This window comes from Ovis canadensis, chromosome 10 (genome assembly GCF_042477335.2).
Source record: "Ovis canadensis isolate MfBH-ARS-UI-01 breed Bighorn chromosome 10, ARS-UI_OviCan_v2, whole genome shotgun sequence".
Taxonomy (NCBI): Eukaryota; Metazoa; Chordata; class Mammalia; order Artiodactyla; family Bovidae; genus Ovis; species Ovis canadensis.
The window spans coordinates 35,794,016-35,813,996 of record NC_091254.1 but is presented as its reverse complement, the minus strand read 5'-3'; the positions used below and the strand labels follow the sequence as shown (position 1 = coordinate 35,813,996).

The following is a 19,981-nucleotide window of genomic DNA, read 5'->3' as shown; positions in this document are numbered from 1 at the left end:
CTTTATAGAACATTTTTCTTAGCAAGAACGGAATGGTTGCAAAGCTTGGGGACTTTGGTATTGCAAGGGTCTTGAACAAGTAAGTACTTTTAAAAATCATTTTTCCTTCTGTTCATAACAGCCAAAATATGTATTTTTAGGTATCAAGAATTAAGAAGATATTAAGAGCTTGGTTTCTCAATAATTTTGGATAATTGTTTATATAAGTATGTTAAAGTATTCAGATGGTACATTGAGATTAAAATTTGCGAGACATATCTTGGCATAGTAGAAATGTTGGCAATGCTGTATAGTGTGATATAAGCTGGTCAAATGAGATGTGACTGAAATGTATGTAAAGTTAGTGAGCATTTTGTGAAACAGGAAAATTAACACCTGCTTAGGAGAGTATATTGATGCAACTGTTTCAAAAGACAGTTTGTTGATAATAAATGCCAAGAGATTTTAAATGTTCTGAGAATTTGTCCTAAGGGAATAATTTGAAATTTGGAATAGTTTAAATGCCTAAAAATGGGGAAATAGCTAAATTTTATAAAACTTGGCACAGTCATGTACCTGAATATTGTTTAGCCACTGAATTTATGATTTTGAAGACTTTTTGATAATGTAAGAACAAACTTTGTTGTATTAAATTTAAAATTTTAAAAACAAGAATTATGAATTTCAAATACAGTATAATCACAGCTATGTGGAAAGTATGCATGGAAAAAAGACAAGAAGGAAATACATCAGAATTTTAGCACTAGTTGTTTGAGGGTAGTAAGATTCTTGGTATTTTTTTTCTTCTTTATTCACTTTTCCATTTTCCAAATTTTAAATCATGAGAGTGCATTGCTTTCGTTATTGGAATGAGGGAAGTTTTTACATGTGAGAGTTTGAAAAATAACAATGGTACCTTTTTGTGCAGTCTTTAAGCCATAAGTTTTTTTTTTTTATTGTGTAGAGTTTGGGTAAATGAATTATAAGCTTAAAATCAATTAATTTTATTACTACACTATTAATATACTATATTTTAATAATAATGATGCTTTATTTTCATATATGAATACATCAAATTTTGTGTTACTTTTTATACATTTTTCTTACATGTATGTGTATGTCTTAAGCCTTTCCTTACTTCAGTAACACACTATGTTATTTTATTGTTTAATATAACTTTGCTAGTACCATGGAACTTGCTAGAACTTGCATTGGAACACCATACTACCTGTCCCCAGAGATCTGTCAGAATAAACCCTACAACAATAAAACGTGAGTTGCTGGCTTTTGGTTTGAAAGTCTTAGTAAAATCTTATGGATTCTTTCTTATGGTGCTTTGTAATTTCCTTTTCTTCACCTGTGAAATGAGAATCGCTGTGACTGCCTCTGACCACTTCAGTGTTTCCTAAAGCTTTCACATTTATGTAGAAAAGAGATATGTCTCTTCCTCTGAGGATAGAAGTGGTAGAGTAGCCTTGAGAATTGAGGTCACTGTGATGTGCATCTTTGTACTTGATTCTCAGGCTTTCTGAGCACTGTTGAGCCTGTTGCAGCAAAGTGTTGTGGATGGGTCAGGTGGAAGGTCGGTGACACAGCGCAGGTTTCGGAGCCAGAAATCCTGACCCTGACTTGGTCAGCGACTTGAGCGAGTCAGTCAGTCTCTGCGGGTCTCAGTTCCCCTGTCTTCAACAAAGCTGTTGGCTAGGTGATTGTTAAGGCATCTTCTAGCTTTAAAGATCAAGAAGCTTTGACGTTTGTGGTACTAGAGCCTTCTGTTTAGGAGTAATATTAATACAGTTTGTGAAAGTGTTTGTCGCTCAGTCACGTTCGACTCTTTGCGACCCATGGGCTGTAGACTGCCAGGCTCCTCTCTCCATGAAATTCTCCAGGCAAGAATGCTGGTGTGGGTTGCCATTCCCTCCTCCAGGGGATCTTCCTGACCCAGGGATTGAACCCACATCTCTTGCATTTGCTGGTGGGTTCTTTACCACTAGCTCCACAGGCAGCCTTAATATTAATATACACAGTGATAAAAGATAAAGCCAAGATAGTCTTTACTTCTATGGAGGAGAAGGAAAACATTTCACTTTTCAAAGCTATCTTCCAGTTGAACTCATTGGCATTGCAGGAAGACCAAGTTCCTTTGTGGAGTTCATTGTCTATTTGTTTAGAAAAGTACCCAAGTGATATTTGACTGACTTTGAAAGAGGTAAATGAAAAGCCAAGCCCTAAAGAAGAGTGGTGAACATTTCTCCGCATAGTAGAATGGGCATTTTTTGGAAGATATCCTCTGACCTAGAGAAGGAGGTTGGCCTCAAGCTGACCAGAAATGCAGCTGGTGTAGCCAGGGTGGAAGGACAGGCTTTCGAAAGCAGAGCGCACTCGGTGCTGCAAAGAGAGACCCCTGGCTCAGCAGCATTGTTTTGTTGCCTTGCACTAGTTTTTAAGCATCTAAGTCAACATTTAAATATGTTGATTTGATGCTTTGAACAATTGGAAGATCCTAGCAATAAATCGTTACCAAACTGGGTTAATTCACGTAATGCACAGCAAGCCAAATGCTGAAACACTGAGGTTTGCAGCAGAGGAAGAAAGGGTTTATACACAAGGCAGCCAGATGAGGAGACTGGAGAACAGGTCTCAGATCTGCCTCCCTGCCGGCGAGGGATTTGAGATATTTATGGGATGAAGAAGCAGCATGGTCTTAGGCAGGCTTCCCTGGTGGCTCGGTGGTGAAGAATCCGCCTGCAATGCAGGATGGTCTTAGGCATGGGGAAAGGGGATTGGAGGTGAGGTAACTGGTGTTCTATGCAGACATAGCTGAGTTTCATGCATCTTCATAAGATGCATGTTCAAAAATGGAAATGTTTAGCGTGATCTGAGGGGGGATTTGTTTTGGCCCTCTGAGGTCAAAGGTCATTTATTGGACACCTGCACAGGCCTAGTTTTAGTACATTTTAAGTTCACTGAGTACCAGATATTCTGTTTATTACTTAATCTAACTTTGGTTCTGTCTATGAGTTTGAGTGAACTCCGGGAGTTGATGATGGACAGGGAGGCCTGGCATGCTGCAATTCATGGGGTCGCAAAGAGACGGACATGACTGAGAGACTGAACTGAACTGAACTGATAGCCTTGAGTAGAACGTTCCTTTCTAAATCAACCAAATTTTACCTGTTGAATCAAGTAATCCACATTTGAGTTCTTCCTCCCTCCTCCAAATTGCTCAAAATTCCATATGCACATACATTTTCCTTGAGCTCATCACATGAAGTTAAAGTAAGTATTGAGCCATCAGATTGTAGCAAAGCTTGGGTACCTTTTCCCTGCTGGAAATCTGACAAGCTACAATTTTTTCTCTAGGCTTAGTAAGAGTAAGAATTGATAATGTACTGAAAGCATTTGTGAAAACTTGTCACCCTATATAAAATTGTAAAGATACACAAATATAATTGACTATAAGGATAAAAGTTTAAATTGAGAATTATCCATAATTCTTGGCTTATAAACTCTTATCTTTCCCAGGGATATTTGGTCTCTTGGCTGTGTCTTATATGAGCTCTGCACACTCAGACATCCTGTAAGTATATTAATCATCAGATTATCTTGAGTTATTGAAAAGTATATAAATGAAAATAACCTCTGAAAGAAAAAGGTTTTTTTAATATAAATTTATTTATTTTAATTGGAGGTTAATTACTTTATGATACTGTATTCGTTTGCCATACATCAACATGAATCTGCCACCGGTATACACGTGTTCCCCATCCTGAACCCCCTTCCCTCCTCCCTCCCCGTACCATCCCTCTGGGTCGTCCCAGTGACAGCAAAAGAGACACAGATGTATAGAACAGTCTTTTGTTTGGTTTTATTAGATTGTTAAAAATTATATGAACAAGATATTAACAAGAATGATAGCTCCATATATACCAACATGGGACAATATCCAAGCTATATTATTAAGTACAAAATCCAAGTTGAAGAATAGTGCATAGAGCATGAAAAAAGTGTTAGTCACTCAGTCGTGTCTGACACTTTGTGATCCCAGGCTCCTCTGTCATTTAAAAAAGCAAGAGATAAAATTTCATATCGTATGATCTCAACTTGGTAAAATAAGTAGTATTTTTTAAACGACTAGAAGAAAATATATCTCTGGGTGGTGGAATTGTATGTATTTTCCCTGTTAACAATTTCCTATACCTTCTAGTTTTGGGAAACGAGTAAACATTTTGATAATAAAGAAACTAAAAAGCCCCTTGTTTTAAGTAATATGATGTTTCATTGAATAACTGCCTACATATTGATGGAAACAATTCAGGGCAGACCATGGTACTCTTAAGGAAAGCTTTTAACATTGTTTTGTTTCTCAAAGTTATTTTACTTTTTAAAAATTAAAAATATTTTAAATGCCTTGTCTTATAGTTCAGTTGGTAAAAAAAATTCCCCTGTAGTACAAGAGACCCCAGTTTGATTCCTGGGTCAGAAAGATCTGCTGGAGAAGGGGTAGGCTACCCACTCCAGTATTCGTGGGCTTCTCTTCTGGCTCAGCTGGTAAAGAATCTGCCTGCAATGTGGGAGACCTGGGTTCAGTCCCTGGGTTGGGAAGATCCCCTAGAGAAGGGAAAGGCTACCCACTCCAACTATTCTTGCCTGGAGAGTTCCGTGGACAGAGGAGCCTGGCGGGCTACAGTCTATGTGGTTGCAGAGAGTCAGACACAGACTGAGCGACTTTCACTTCACTCCCTCCTCTTTTTTTAATTTCTTTATTTTCGGGGTTTATTTATTTACTTACTTGACTGTGTCAAGTCTTAAGTTGTGGCTTGAAGAATCTTTCATTGCACAGACTCTCTAGTTGTGGCAGGAGGGCTCAGCAGTTGCCCCATGCAGGCTTAGTCCCTCCATGGCACATGGAATCTTAGTTCCCCGGCCAGGGAGCAAACCCATGTCCCCTGCATTGCAGGACGGGTTCTTAACCATTGGACCACCAGGGAAGTCCCTCTTGGTATTCCTTTAAATATGCGCGTTGAATTTTTCTCTGACTTAGTATCACCATTCCTTGTCCTTTCAGTTTGAGGGTAACAACTTACAGCAGCTGGTTCTGAAGATTTGTCAAGCTCGTGTCCCTCCGATATCGCCAAGGTTTTCCCGTGACCTGCAGTTCTTAATATCCCAGCTGTTTGAAGTATCTCCCCGAGATCGGCCATCCATCAATTCCATTTTGAAAAGGCCCTTTTTAGAGAATCTTATTGCCAAATACTTGACTCCCAAGGTGAGTTTGGAGGTGATTCTGTTTGGATTTTGACAGAGCTTTTTGACTAGTGAGTCCTGATACACTGTTATATTTTAGGTCATTCATGAAGAATTCAGTCACCCACTTTTACATAAAACAAGACCATCTGCTTCTCGACCTGCTGGGAAGGTGGCCCCTGGTAAGAAGGACTTAAGTGTGCAATCAAAAGATATTTATTGTGTGTGTCTTGCGCAGTGATTTATAGTATATGGTTGACAACATTAGCAGGGAAATTCCTCCAGATTTATTGAATGTGGACAAAAATATGAGCACTATAAGCAGGACTTCCCAAGTGGTGCTTGTGGTAAAGAACCCATCTGTTGATGCAGGAGACATGAGATGAATTTATTATAGCAATAATATGATTTCTTATTAATCTCAATGCCTGAGATCTACAACACATCTTTATATTAAACCCAGACAATTCTAGTCTACCTTTATGAAGCCTCGTACTAGCTGCAACTGGAAAATCTGCCCAAATCGGCCTATGAAGTTTCAATCTCTGGGTCAGGGAGATCCCTTGGAGGAGGGCAGGGTTACCCACTCCAGTATTCTTGCCTGGAGAATCCCATGGACAGAGGAGCCTGGTGGGCTACAGATCATAGGGTCGAAGAGTCAGACACGACTGAAGCTACTTAGCATGCACGAGCATTATGAACAGGAGAAAAATTTTTGTTGAGTGGTGACCTGTGGGCGTGCCTGTACATCCAGCTCATTCATGACCTGGAGGATTCATTTCCTCTCTTCTCATCAGTCAGGAAAACTTGATGAAGCAGTGGATTTGCTGATAAAGAGAGGCTCGAAGGGGTAGGATCCAAGCTTCACTTTTGTGTAGGGAAGGGGTAGAGAGTCAGAGAAGGGTCACAGACAGACATGGAATCATGAGATGAAGCTTGTATTTTTGAACTAGAGAGAATGGACTCAAGATTAAGAGTTCTCTTGCAGAGGCTGGTTTGAGCTGAAGTTAGGATCTTGGACCTAACTGGTAACAGTAGGAGAATTGTTACTATGTGATTCCCAAAGAAAGCAGGCGATACCTTATGGTAATGAGAAATAGGGGAGCTGCTTTAGTGACAGTGTCAGGAATCAGCTGATGAAACACTGTATGTGTGTTTGTGTGTATGTGTAAGACAGACAGACATTAAAGAGAAAAATTACTAATTCAATTAACATTGTGAAATAAGAACAGCAGGATTTTTCAATTCCTTTCAATTCAGTTGCTCAGTCGTGTCTGACTGCAAGTCCTTGGGTTGCAGCACGCCAGGCCTCCCTGTCCATCACCAACTCCCGGCGTTTACTCAAATCCATGTCCATTGAGTTGATGATACCATTCAACCATCTCATGCTCTGTCGTCCCCTTCTCCTCCTGCCTTCAATCTTTTCCAGCCTCAGAGTCTTTTCAAATGAGTCAGTTCTTTGCATCAGGTGGCCAAAATATTGGATTTTCAGCTTCAGCGTCAAATGAATGAATGAATATTCAGTCCTTCCAATAAGTATTCAGGACTGATTTCCTTTAGGATGGACTGGTTGAATCTCCTTGCAGTCCAAGGGACTCTCAAGAATCTTCTCCAACACCACAATTCAAAAGCATCAATTCTTCAGCGCTCAGCTTTCTTTATAGTCCAACTCTCGCATCCATACATGACCACAGGAAAAACCCATAGCCTTGACTAGACGGACCTTTGTTGGCAAAGTAATGTCTCTGCTGTCTAGGTTGGTCATAACTTTTCTTCTAAGGAGCAAGCTTCTTTTAATTTCATGGCTGCAGTCACCATCTGCAGTGATTTTGGAGCCCCCCAAAATAAAGTCTGTCACTGTTTCCACTATTTCTCCATCTATTTGCCATGAAGTGATGGGACCAGATTGCCATGATCTTAGTTATCTTAATGTTGAGCTTTAAGCCAACTTTTTCACTCTCGTCTTTCACTTTCATCAAGAGACTCTTTAGTTCATCTTCACCTTCTGCCATAAGGGTAGTGTCATCTGCATATCTGAGGTTATTGAGATTTCTCCCGGCAATCTTGATTCCAGCTTGTGCTTCTTCCAGCCCAGCGTTTCTCATGATGTACTCTGCATAGAAGTTAAATAAGCAGGGTGACAATATACAGCCTTGACATGCTCCATTCCTGATTTGGAACCAGTCTGTTGTTCCATGTCCAGTTCTAACAGTTGCTTCTTGACCTGCATACAGATGTCTCAGGAGGCAGGTCAGGTGGTCTGGTATGCCCATCTCTTTCAGAATTTTCCACAGTTTATTGTGATCCACACAGTCAAAGGCTTTGGCATAGTCAATAAAGCAGAAGTAGATGTTTTTCTGGAACTTTCTTGCTCTTTTGATGATCCAGTGGATGTTGGCAATTTGATCTCTGGTTCCTCTGCCTTTTCTAAATCCAGCTTGAACATCTGGAAGTTCTCGGTTCACGTACTGTTGAAGCATTGCATTGGAGAATGTTGAGCATTGCATTGCTTTACTAGCGTGTGAGATGAGTGCAATTGTGTGGTAGTTTGAGCATTCTTTGGCATTGCCTTTCTTTGGGATTGGAATGAAAACTGACCTTTTCCAGTCCTGTGGCCACTGCTGAGTTGTCCAAATTTGCTGGCATATTGAGTGCAGCACTTTCATAGCATCATCTTTTAGGATTTGAAACAGCTCAACTGGAATTCCATCGCCTCCACTAGCTTTGTTCCTAGTGATGCTTCCTGAGGCCCACTTGACTTTACATTCCAGGATGTCTGGCTCTAGGTAAGTGATCACACCATTGTGATTATCTTGGTCGTGAAGATCTTTTTAATATAGTTCTGTGTATTCTTGCCACCTCATCTTAATATCTTCTGCTTCTGTTAGGTCCATGCCATTTCTGTCCTTTATTGTGCTCATCTTTGCATGAAATGTTCCCTTGGTATCTCTAATTTTCTTGAAGAGACCTCTAGTCTTCCCCATTCTATTGTTTTTCTCTATTTTGCATTGATCACGGAGGAAGGCTTTCTTATCTCTCCTTGCTATTCTTTGGAACTCTGCATTCAGATGGCTGTATCTTTCCTTTTCTCCTTTGCCTTTTGCTTCTCTTCTCTTTCTTTTCTTCTCATCTATTTGTAAGGCTTCCTCAGAAAACCATTTTTCCTTTTTACATTTCTTTTTCTTGGGGATGGTCTTGATCACTGCCTCCTGTACAATGTCACAAACCTCCATCCACAGATCTTCAGGCACTCTGTCTATCAGGTCTAATCGCTTGAATCTATTTGTCACTTCCACTGTAAAATTGTAAGGGATTTGATTTAGGTCATACCTGAATGGTGTAGTGGTTTTCCCTACTTTCTTCAATTTAAGTTATTCAATTAAATGGCAGGATTTTTAGCCATAACCAAATATCTCAGCTTCAAGGATGAGGAGGAACCAGTGAGACAGAAATATTACCCACTGTGATGGAGAAATTGTTATAAACTTAAGAAAGTTATAAAGGGAAAGTGAATGGATAATTCTGCTATGTTTAATTTGATTTGACATCATTATGTTTTGGTCTAGATTGAGAATGTTTAGAAAGTAGATAAGTAGAGCATGAGAGAAAGTGTATTGTCTACATTTCCAGTATAGGACAGACGGGGAAACAGGAACACGTGGGTAAAGCTGATAAATACCAACATGTTAGAAGACCCACTCACTCATCCATTTCAAACAACAGTGGGACCTGAATGCTGCGGCCTGATAACCCAAGCTCTGATGACTACATTTAATTACTTGTAATTAATTTAGTTAATAATTGAACTACTAAACATGCCATTATGTTATGCATATTGTTTCTGTAAATGTTAATATTCGCTCGTAAGTTCTTAAATAGTAGACGATTAAATAATTAAATATTACTAGAACTATATATGGAGAAGAAAATGGCAAACCACTCCAGTATTCTTGTCTGGAGAATCCCATGGACAGAGGGGCCTGGCGGGCTACAGTCCATGGGGTCGCAAGAGTCGGGCACGACTGAGCGACTAAAGAGAGAGAGGAACCATGTAAAGGAACCCTGGCAAGAATGATTTCCTCCATCCAAAGAAAATGCGTAGTCATTTTCCATCAGCCCTTCTCTTTGTGAGTATAAATGTTTCTGGTTAGACTTTCACTTTCACTTTTCACTTTCATGCATTGGAGAGGGAAATGGCAACCCACTCCAGTATTCTTGCCTGGAGAATCTCAGGGACGGGGGAGCCCGGTGGGTTGCCGTCTATGGGGTCGCACAGAGTCAGACAGGACTGGAGTGACTTAGCAGCAGCAGCACCAGAGTGAACTTATGTTTCAAGTGAACATAAGTGTTTCTGGTTAAAGTGTGTTATGAAATGCTCCGTGTGCTTATACTCTCACAAGTATAAAAAAATTTTTTTAATGAAGTTGTTTTCTTTTGGTTAAATAGATTCTAAAATACAGAAAGTGAGATTCCAGGGAAAGTGCCTACCAGGATCAAGGATAACAGTGCCAAATAAGAGGAAGGACGTATTATATAGAAATGAATGGAGACCACCAGCTGGAGCCCAGACGCCCGTATCTGTAAGTCATGCTAAAGCATTCCTGTTGTTTTAGCAGATGGTCTGTTCTACAGAACTTCTTGCGCATGTTCGTGAGGTACAAGGTTCACTAGTTTTGTACTTATAATAAAATTCTGTAATTAGCATTAAAGTGGTAGTTCATAGGACAGCTTCTAGTTGTTATATATATTTTTAACAATGCTGTATTTTCTTATAGGTATTGTATGTATTAGTTTTTTTAGTAATTCAATTCCTTTTAATGTCGTTAAATAAATGAAGTTTTTCTATATAGGACAAGTGAGTAGAATAGCAGCAGAAAACTTTCTGCATTCATACTCCTAATTCTGATGTTGTATGTAATTGAGGAATTTTTATTATAAAATCATTGATTTTTTTTTTTCCTGAGTTGCTTTATGCCAGTTATTTGAATCCATTTCATCAGAATGTTGAATCTTTTAGTTTTTTCTAGTGAAATGCTTCTGGCATATAAAATACCTGTTGTATTTTAACTGAAGAATGATATTCTTAAAGAAGGCTCATGGTATAATTACAGGACCATTTGAAGTACATTTCCTAAGTGTTTACTTGCTATCTAGACATTTGATGGCACCCCACTCCAGTACTCTTGCCTGGAAAATCCCATGGACAGAGCAGCCTGTTAGGCTGCAGTCCATTGGGTCTCGAAGAGTCGGACATGACTGAGTGACTTCACTTTCACTTTTCACTTTCATGCACAGGAGAAGGAAATGGCAACCCACTTCAGTGTTCTTGCCTGGAGAATCCCAGGGACAGGGGAGGGTGGTGGGCTGCTGTCTATGGGGTCGCACAGAGTTGGACACGACTGAAGCGACTTAGGAGCAGCAGCAGCAGAAGTTTTAGCAAATATGTTGGTGTACAGATAGATTTTTGAAACTATTAAATTATTGCCCTTTATTTGATGGAATGTGGCTTAACTTATTAAATAATTTTGAAAGTATGTTGTAATTTAGAATACTCTGTAGCAAACCTGCAGGAGGCAAAAAAAAAAAAAAAACCACAAGAGAAAACATCTAAAAGATTTGTAAGTGGATGATATTAGGAGAACATATTGCTGGTTCTTCAATCCTCTGAAAACTTCTGCTAATGCAGTGCAATGGGATGTCTCCGCAGGAACTATCTTGAATGTTGTTATTACCGTTTGGGATTTTAGAGAAAATCCTAAAGAAGCTGTTTTTTCCTTCCAATACTTTTCTGTATTTCTAGCCATTTTTCAACTAACTAGTAGTACCTTCTTTTGGGTTGTACATAGGTAAGCATTATAAAACTAAGAAAACAACTTGACACTTTAAATGTTGAATTTGTATTTAGACTGATAAGCCAGACTTTACACATTTACTTTAATATTTGATTAGGATTATGTGAGTGTGCCATTTTTGTAAGTTAAAGATGGTCAAATATCTATAATTTCATATTTAATCTAACATTTATATTGTGTGTGTGCTCAGTCGTGTCCAAATCTTTGCAACCCCACGGACTGTAGCTCGCCAGGCTCCTCCATCCATGGGATTCTCCAGGCAAGAATACTGGAGTGAGTTGCCATTTCCCCCTCCAGGGGCTCTTCCTGTGTATATGAACAACAACAAATAAGTTTATGAAAAATAGGAAATAATAACACAGCTTAGTTTCATATCTTGGGTTGGATAGATACTCGCTAGGTATTTTTGATACGCTAGTCATGAAGTACAGGTGACTCATATTTTCACCTGAGCAAAATTATTAACTATGGTGCTGCAGGCCTTTGGCCTCTAAAACATTTTTCAGTTCTAGGATTTGGGGATTGTAAGATTACTGAAAAACGAGTCTAGAGTGAGAACAACAAGATAACTTCTATGCCTTGTCTTAGCTATGGTTGCTACCAAGCAGTCAGTTATTATAGATTTTAATCCTGTATTAAAAAGTACAACTCTCTTCCTTTTAATCCCTCAGGTAAAAGCAGTAGAAAGGCCCAAACTTGCTGCAGTGTGTGGACATTATCATCATTTTTATGCTCAACTTGACTTGTTGAGGGAGAGAGCGCACGGACCAAATTACCACCATGTTCCTCAAAAAGATAGCAGAGATGAGGAGAGTTATGATCAGGAAGAAAGCCACAGTCCACCTCCAAGTCAATGGTAATGTCATAGTCTAACTTAAACTTTCATCCTCTGAATATATCTTGCTATATCAGCATTTATTTTGAAGTCTGTCCAAATTCTCCTAAAACATCCAGGAGGAATCTCCAGACTGTTCATTTAAAATACTTAATTCACCGTTCCCTTGACACTTTTTCATCTCAAGTTTAATGTAACTAGTCTTATTCATGTTGCCATTTGACTGTGGGCACAGATTCATACTCTTGAATTTTTCATATTGTTTTCTTCTTTCTGGTAATGCCGGAGACCTGGGTTCGATCCCTGGGCTGGGAAAATCCCCTGGAGAAGGGAACAGCCACCTACTCCAGTATTCTGGCCTGGAGAATCCCATGGTTGTATAGTCCATGGGGTCGGAAAGTGTTGAACATGACTGTGCAACTTTGACGTTTCACTTTGAACTCAGAATGTCACAGGCGATTTGTGAATCTCATCATGAAGCCGAAAATCCGCTTGTCAAATTGCTGCCTATAACAAGTTAAAACTTCTACTCAAGCTGAACGTTTCTATTTCCTAAGGCTTGCTGAATACCTTCAGAGGAAATGTGAAGCTCAACAATATAAGTTGAAAGTGGAAAAGCAATTGGTAAGTCAAAACCAAATATAAGAGGCCATCAGAAATTTCTAACGCTTTCTCTGTTCTCAAATATTCATGGTTCCTTAAGTCGAAGTTCATTCCACGTAGAAGATTAAGGCTAGTTTTTAACAGCTAAAGAAGAATATTGGGAATAGGCTTCAATTAGGGTCTGAGAAGCCTAGTCCCTTCCCTGGCTCCATCACTTGCTGTGTGACGTTAGGCAGAACATGCAGCCTCTCTGAGCTTTCTCTATAAAAGCTGTAGATAAGCTTCAAGGTCCCCTTCAGTGCTGCTTTTCTTTGATTCTAGTTTATTAGAATTCTACACATTTTTAAAAAGGGATTCTCGTATTGGATTTGAAATGAAAGTTAAACTTTACCCTTAAGTATAGTGTCAAAATGCTGGGGCTGAGTGAAACTGGATATACATCCTGTTTGCATTGCTCTTACTTTGAGCTGCTCAAAAGCTTTAGTTCTCTTCCCCTATCTAACCCCAAGCTCCAGGGGTTGAACTTTTATAGATATTTGATTCCACAATTACAGTTTGCCAGTTCAGAAAACAAATCTAGGTGTCTTCCATGGTAACATAAAATATTGATTGCTTAGAATAAACAGTACCAATGGTTTTATTCATTTACTTTTTTAAAAGTTTCATGCTTAATCTAAGAAAATTCTGCTCACTGTAGAAAAAAACTCAATATAATTATTATCAAATAGTGAGATTGATAATATAATTATTGCTTAAAGGATGAAGTGCAGGTCAAGCCATAAGATGGTTCCAGAATGCAAATACACTTGATAAATTACTTTATTCCAATAACAGGGCCTTCGTCCGTCTTCTGCTGAGCCAAATGACAACCAGAGACAAAAGCTAAGAAGCGATGGAGAAGGACCTAGATTCTGGGGGCTGCAGTTCAGGAGAAATGAAATGAAGGAGCCGGTTAGGAACTGTCTGCTTCCAAGGGCTGCCGCTATATTTCTCTCGTTGTCTTTGTATTGTAATACTGTGTTGCTTTAGGGAGGGCGCAGCAACCCACTCTGGTATTAATATTCTTGCTTGGAAAAGCCCATGGACAGAGGAGCCTGGGGGGCTACAGTCCATAGGGTCGCACGACTGAAGCAACTTAGCATGCACACACGCCGGGTATTATTGTTTTTAGCATCTATGGTGCACCTAAGAGAGCTCACTACACAAACACTTGCTGGATGTGTGATGCACCAGGCTGAGGGCTCAGGGGAGACACAGACATGTATTTCACCTTCTCAGAGAATGCAGTGTAGCTGAGTTCATAGGACTTTTTACCTTGGATTGATCAAGTAACTGTCCATCCTGAACATTTTTGAAATTTGTATTAGTTCCCTCAGGCTGCTGTACAACACGCTGGGCAGTTTGAAGCAAGAGAAATTTACTGTCTCAAATTTTCTGGAGGCTTGAAGTCCAAAGTCAAGATGTCAGCAGGGCCATGCTCCCTCTGAACTCTGGAGAGGAGTACCTCTTTGCCTTTTTCTGGCTTCTGGTAGTTGGTCTGTGATGCTCAGATATCCTCACTTGCAGTGACCCAACTCAGTCTCTGCCACTGGACGTGTGACCAGTGACCATCCTCCTCGTGTGACCATCTTTGTCTTCTTTTTTTTTTTTTTAAGGAGTCTGCTTATTTTTTTAAAAAAAATTTATTATTTTTTATTTTTTGGCCACACCATGTGGCATGGGGCCCTTAGTTCCCTGGCCAGGGATCAAACCCAAGTCCTCAGCATTAGAAGTGCGCAGTGTTAACCACTAGACTGCCAGAGAAGTCCCTGGCCATATTCTTAACAGGACAGCTGCTGTATGCATTAGGGACCCACTCTGCCCCAGTTGTGAACACGTCTTAGCTTAACTATTCACCTCTGCAATGACACTGTCTCCAAATATGATCTCATTCTGAGGTCCTGGGGCTTAGGACTCCAGCGTATCTGTTTGGGGGCACAAAACTCAGCCTATCACAGGATTATATGTAGAGAAATTGTATGTCAGTAACATATTTGGGGTTATATACACAAAAGAGATTGTTCCAAGAGACCTTATCCTCACTGGTGGAAGTACCCCAGGTAAAGTATAAGGCAGATTATCATTTTGGGGAGCACTGACTTTTCCCTTACTACATATCACACGTTTCTAAAATCATAGGCTGTCTTGGGGATTTCCCTGGCTGTCCAGTGATTAGCACTCCATGCTTCCAATGCAGGGGCTGTGGGTTCAATCCCTGGTCAGGGAACTAAGATCCCACGTGCCGTGAGGCATAGCCAAAAATAAAATAAAAATAAAATCATAGGCTGTCTAGAGAGTATTCTGTCAAGCTGTTCGCAAACATTTAACATTTCCAAATTGGGATTGCTTTCCAGGAATATTGGAAGCAGTTAGAGGAAATACGCCAACAGTATCACCATGACATGAAGGAAATTAGAAAGAAGATGGGGTGTGAAGTGGAGGTAGGTAAATTCATTCTTCTAAAGGAAATGTTGAGGGACTGCCCTGGCAGTCCAGTGGTTAAGACTTCTCTTTCTAATGCAGGGGGTGTGGGTTCGATCCCTGGTTGGGGAACTTAGATCCCACATGCCTCGTGGCCAAAAAATCAAAGCATAAAATAGAAACAATATTGTAATGAATTCAATAAAGACTTTAAAAATGACCCACATTAAAAACAAAATGTTTAAAAAACGGGAACAAAATGTTGCTCTATTGATTCAGAGCTAACTAAACTGAGCAGATATTAACAGTAATGATCTTCTAAAAATATAATTTTAGATATTTAACTATATTTGACCGTGCTGGATCTTTGTTGCTGTGCGGGTTTTTCCTAGCTGTGGTGAGCAGGGGCTCCTCTCCATTACCTGCTCGGCTGCTCTGCAGAGCTCAGGCTCTAGGGCGTGTGGGCCTCAGTCACTGTGTGTGTGGACTTAGTAATTGCAGTTCCCAGACTCTAGAGTACAGGCTGATTAACTGTGGCCCGTGGGAGTAATGATCTTCTCATCAAAAAGACAAACTGTATCATGCAAACTTTTTTTTTTTAATAGGAAAACTGTCAGATGTAATGGAAGCCCCACTTTAATATGGTTTACTTGAGGCTTCACAAGGTGATGGGGCTGAGAGTCTCAGTGAAGAGTGCCTGTTATTAAATATGGTTGATCGTGTTCCCTGTGAGTCAGTCAATAAGTATTGACCAAGCAGGTATTTTATTCCAGAACCGGATTAGACACAGTGCTGGGAGCCAGCACACGAGATCCCACCCATGACAAGGTCATGAGGAGAAGACCTGACAAGCAGGCAGATCAGGACTCCAGGGATTTCGAAAAGCTGCCCCAGGCGCTCGTCTTAAAGATGATATCTATCTTTCTGATGCTTGCTGTACTAGACTGCTCCCTAATTTCTGTGACACAGGCAGAAGGCCTTCCCCGATCTCTTTCCAAACAAAATCAACTTTAATCAATATGTCCCCCGGATGGTGGCATCCTATAAGATTATCCAGGATGAGAAGAGTATTTCAATCTAAACCCTTTTTTGCTAGCATTTTAGTTTGATTGACAAATGTGTTTATGCCCTTAGTACTAATGACCATGACTGTTCACAACACCTTAATCATAAACAGCATAAAGAACCTGAACACACAAAAGGCCCTAATAGGCACAGAGCCCTTCGGGGGGTGAGGAAGCCCTATTAGAGAACATAAAAAATATTATTCTATAGAGTTGTTACTGGATCAATGCTTGCTTGCTGTGCTCTTAATGTGCTGAGGTTGTACAATAAAAACTATGGTTAATATAGTTAGGAATTTAGAAAATAAGAGTTTAGCCCTAGTGTGAAAACAATAAGACAATTGTTAATTTTAGCCAAGAGTATAAATTTGGATGGTGACTTCTGCAAAAGAATTGACCTTTCTGTTACATGCTGCACCTTTACCCCATGAGACTGCAACTTTTCTGTTTTTTGTTAAGCTCAAGGCAAATGGAACAATAAAGAATAAGTAACAGGAAACTGGTTTTACATTCACCTGGCCTGCAGGAAAGAATGTCAATAGGCCTTAGGGCCAGAAGATAATGTACGTAAAATAAGACCCTTGTAAACACAGAAGCTGGAGAAGGCAATGGCATCCCACTCCAGTACTCTTGCCTGGAAAATCCAATGGACGGAGGAGCCTGGTCGGCTGCAGTCCATGGCATCGCTAGAGTCGGACATGACTGAGGGATTTCACTCTCACTTTTCACTTTCATGCATTGGAGAAGGAAATGGCAACCCACTCCAGTGTTCTTGCCTGGAGAATCCCAGGGACGGGGAAGCCTGGTGGGCTGCTGTCTATGGGGTTGCACAGAGTCGGACACGACTGAAGCAACTTAGCAGCAGCAGCAGCAAACCAAGAAGTATGCAGAAAACATCCTGGGTGTCGTAAAGGGCAAACTGATGTAATGTTAAACTAACTTTTGCTTGGTCATCCTTAACGTGCAAACTCAACTGTCTTGGCGAGAGAGAGACAGAGAGACCAAGCTCGGGTATGAAGCAGGGTCTGCCACTTTATTCTCTTTATACCCTGAGTTTGCACGTTAAGGATGAGTGACTGAGTGACTAACACACACAACACACAAATACGCAACTGATTCTAAAACCTGTACCCTTTCTAGCATAGACACTTCTACCCATAAATAGTTGTAAAGATAAGACACCCACGTGTGAAGCAGTGATGGGATAACTGAATCTGGTTAAGCCCTGCGAGTGCATGGGAGTAGTAAACATGAGTGGGATGAGCTGGTGGAGGAATTTTCTGGAAGAAGAGAGATGGGGCCCAAACTGGGCCTGAGAAGCAGAGTGGAGTTTGGAGAGTCAGAGCTAAGGAGGAGGGCATCTGAAGGAACCACACAAAGCTTCAGGCCTGGGTGCCGTGGGAGGGGCAGGCTGGACATGCTTATCACCAGAGCAGTGCATGTGTGCTAAGTCGCTCAGTCGTGTCTGACTCTTTGTGATCCTATGGATTGTAGTCCTCTAGGCTCTTGTCCATGGGATTCTCCCGGCAAGAATACTGGAGTGGGTTGCCATGCCCTCCTCCAGGGGATCTTCCCGACCCAGGGATCGAAGCCCCATCTCTTACCTCTTCTACCTGCAGTGGCAGGCGGGTTCTTTACCACTAGTGCCACCGGGGAAGCCCAGAGCAGTGGTTTGGTTAATGGTGGAGAGCCTTGTGTTATCCTCAGCCCTGTTTTTTAAGGCAGGTCTGGGATGAGAAGCCTGCATGCAGGAAAGATGGACAGCAGACTTTTCTAGAGAGGCCAGGAAAGGAGCCCCTGGGGGAAACGGAAGGCGGCCACACAGGACAGAGGCCATAAGGGAGTTCTCTCCAGCCACGCCTCTGGAGCCTCCTTGGGCCATTGTACTGACGAGACCCCATTCAGGTCTAGCAGCTGAGGGTCAGCAAGTGGCCTTCATAACTGATGCAGAACCAGCCTTGTTGATTGTGTATAATTTATGTTGAAGGAGGACTCAAAAATGAGCTGGAAAACCTACTTGGTGAAGAAGAGTGACCTGCCCATCCCCCATGAAGCATCTGAGGAAGAAGCCCCTGTGCAGGTGATGGTTATTGTTAGACAATGCTGTGTTTTCCAGTGAGTCTGCTCCAGCCTGGTGTTCCCATCCTTCCTTGTGCAGTAAACCCACATGGGAAAGTTTAAAAAACTCAATCAGGACCCTCTCTGGTGGTCCAGTTGTTAAGACTCCAGTGCAGGAGCGTGGGTTCCATCCCTGGTTGGGGAACTAAGATCTGGCACGTTGCATGGGGTGCTGCTCCACAAAAAACAAACAAACAAACAAACAAAAAACAGAGCAATAAAAAAAAAAATTAAAACACCTGGATTCCATCCCAAATGGTCTGGGGTGGGACCCAGGCATCTTGTTGTCAAGAGCTAGCTGGTGAGTTCGTGCAGCCAAGTTTGAGAACTGCTTCCGGGGTGGAAGAAATTTCTGTTGTCCGATGGTGTTTGAATCTGAGTCTCAAAGACACCTCTCAATAAATCTCACAGTTAGTTTATCTTCAAACTTACCTTTTTGGCATTAATAGGGCAATGGCACCCCACTCCAGTACTCTTGCCTGGAAAATCCCATGGATGGAGGAGCCTGGAAGGCTGCAGTCCATGGGGTCGCTGAGGGTCGGACACCACTGAGCGACTTCCCTTTCACTTTTCACTTTCATGCATTGGAGTAGGTAATGGCACCCCACTCCAGTGTTCTTGCCTGGAGAATCCCAGGGACGGGGGAGCCTGGTGGGCTGCCGTCTATGGGGTCGCACAGAGTCGGACATGACTGATGTGACTTAGCATAGCATAGGGAACTGTGCAGAGCTGAATGATCAAATGGCTCACAAAGGACTTCTTTTTTCCTCTGGGAGGTCTTTCCCCTTCATCTTCAATGAGGTGCCCCAAGGGCTTGATTGAGGGCAGGTGAGAGGAAGCCATGTTGAGTGAAGTGAAGCCTGAACAGCCTCCTTGAGTGTTTCTTTTTGTGAAAACCTGGGGACCTTCACAAGAGGCAGTGCCCAGAGCTCTAAAGTGGACTGAGGTTGAATTTTCTACCCAGTGTGATGAATGGGGCTTCAAGGTCTAATAATGTTTGACACGAATTTCCCCTGGGTCGGGAAGATCCCTTTGGAGGTGGATGTAGCAACCCACTGCAGTATTCTTGCCTGGAGAATCCCATGGACAGAGGAGCCTGGGCTACACTCCATAGGGTCGCAAAGAGTCGGATACAACTGAAGTGACTTAGCATGCACACACAAAGGGAAATAAGCTAAATATGACACTTCTCATGCAATTGAGACAATCAGACTACACAGTCAAATCAGACAACCAATCTCACAAACATAAGTAAGAGAGCAGAAGTCAGAGTCTTGTTTCAGAGTGTATAATATTGCAAGGCAGGAAAACACCCTTCTCAGGGTTGCGGGGCAATCAGCCAATAACAATTCAAACTGATAGATGTGAAGTACATAAAAGGGTGTGGTCCACAGACGAGGCAGTAATCAACATCTATGTGTAGGTATGTGTTAGTCATTTAGTTGTGTCCAACTCTTTGCAACCCTATGGACTGTAGCCCACCAGCCTCCTCTGTCCATGGGGATCCCCCAGGCAGGAATACTGGAGTGGGTTGCTATTCCTTTCTCCAGGGGAATATATATATATATATATATATATATATATATATATATATATATATATAAACACATAGAGACTCATAAATTTCTGGCTTGCAAGGAATAGTACAGCTTACCAAGATGTGGAAGAGAAGGGAGCAAGCTTGTATGTCAGGGGTGGGCCCTCAAGAGCTGCGCTTTGGCTGTGTTGAGTCAGGAAGATCTGAGAAACCACATCCCTGCTTCAGGTCTCTGCCCCACTGTTCCCTCCACCTGGAACATGCTTTCCACAGACCATCCTTAGCC

At 41.3% G+C, this 19,981-nt stretch overlaps 1 protein-coding gene across 3 annotated transcripts in view; it reads left to right on the top strand.

The window, feature by feature from the left end:
- NEK5 (NIMA related kinase 5) overlaps nucleotides 1–19,981 on the top strand; it is a 62,155-nt gene that overhangs the window by 23,434 nt on the left and 18,740 nt on the right. For 2 of the 3 annotated variants that reach the window (XM_069601452.1, XM_069601449.1), the window contains exons 6-16: nucleotides 9–79; nucleotides 1,165–1,251; nucleotides 3,505–3,559; nucleotides 5,048–5,248; nucleotides 5,327–5,408; nucleotides 9,673–9,806; nucleotides 11,750–11,934; nucleotides 12,471–12,537; nucleotides 13,351–13,467; nucleotides 14,910–14,996; nucleotides 18,028–18,120. In XM_069601452.1, coding sequence (XP_069457553.1) covers nucleotides 9–79; nucleotides 1,165–1,251; nucleotides 3,505–3,559; nucleotides 5,048–5,248; nucleotides 5,327–5,408; nucleotides 9,673–9,806; nucleotides 11,750–11,934; nucleotides 12,471–12,537; nucleotides 13,351–13,467; nucleotides 14,910–14,996; nucleotides 18,028–18,120 — 1,179 coding nt within the window. The remainder of the gene's footprint in view (nucleotides 1–8; nucleotides 80–1,164; nucleotides 1,252–3,504; nucleotides 3,560–5,047; nucleotides 5,249–5,326; nucleotides 5,409–9,672; nucleotides 9,807–11,749; nucleotides 11,935–12,470; nucleotides 12,538–13,350; nucleotides 13,468–14,909; nucleotides 14,997–18,027; nucleotides 18,121–19,981) is intronic. The other variant, XM_069601451.1, reaches the window with a different exon arrangement.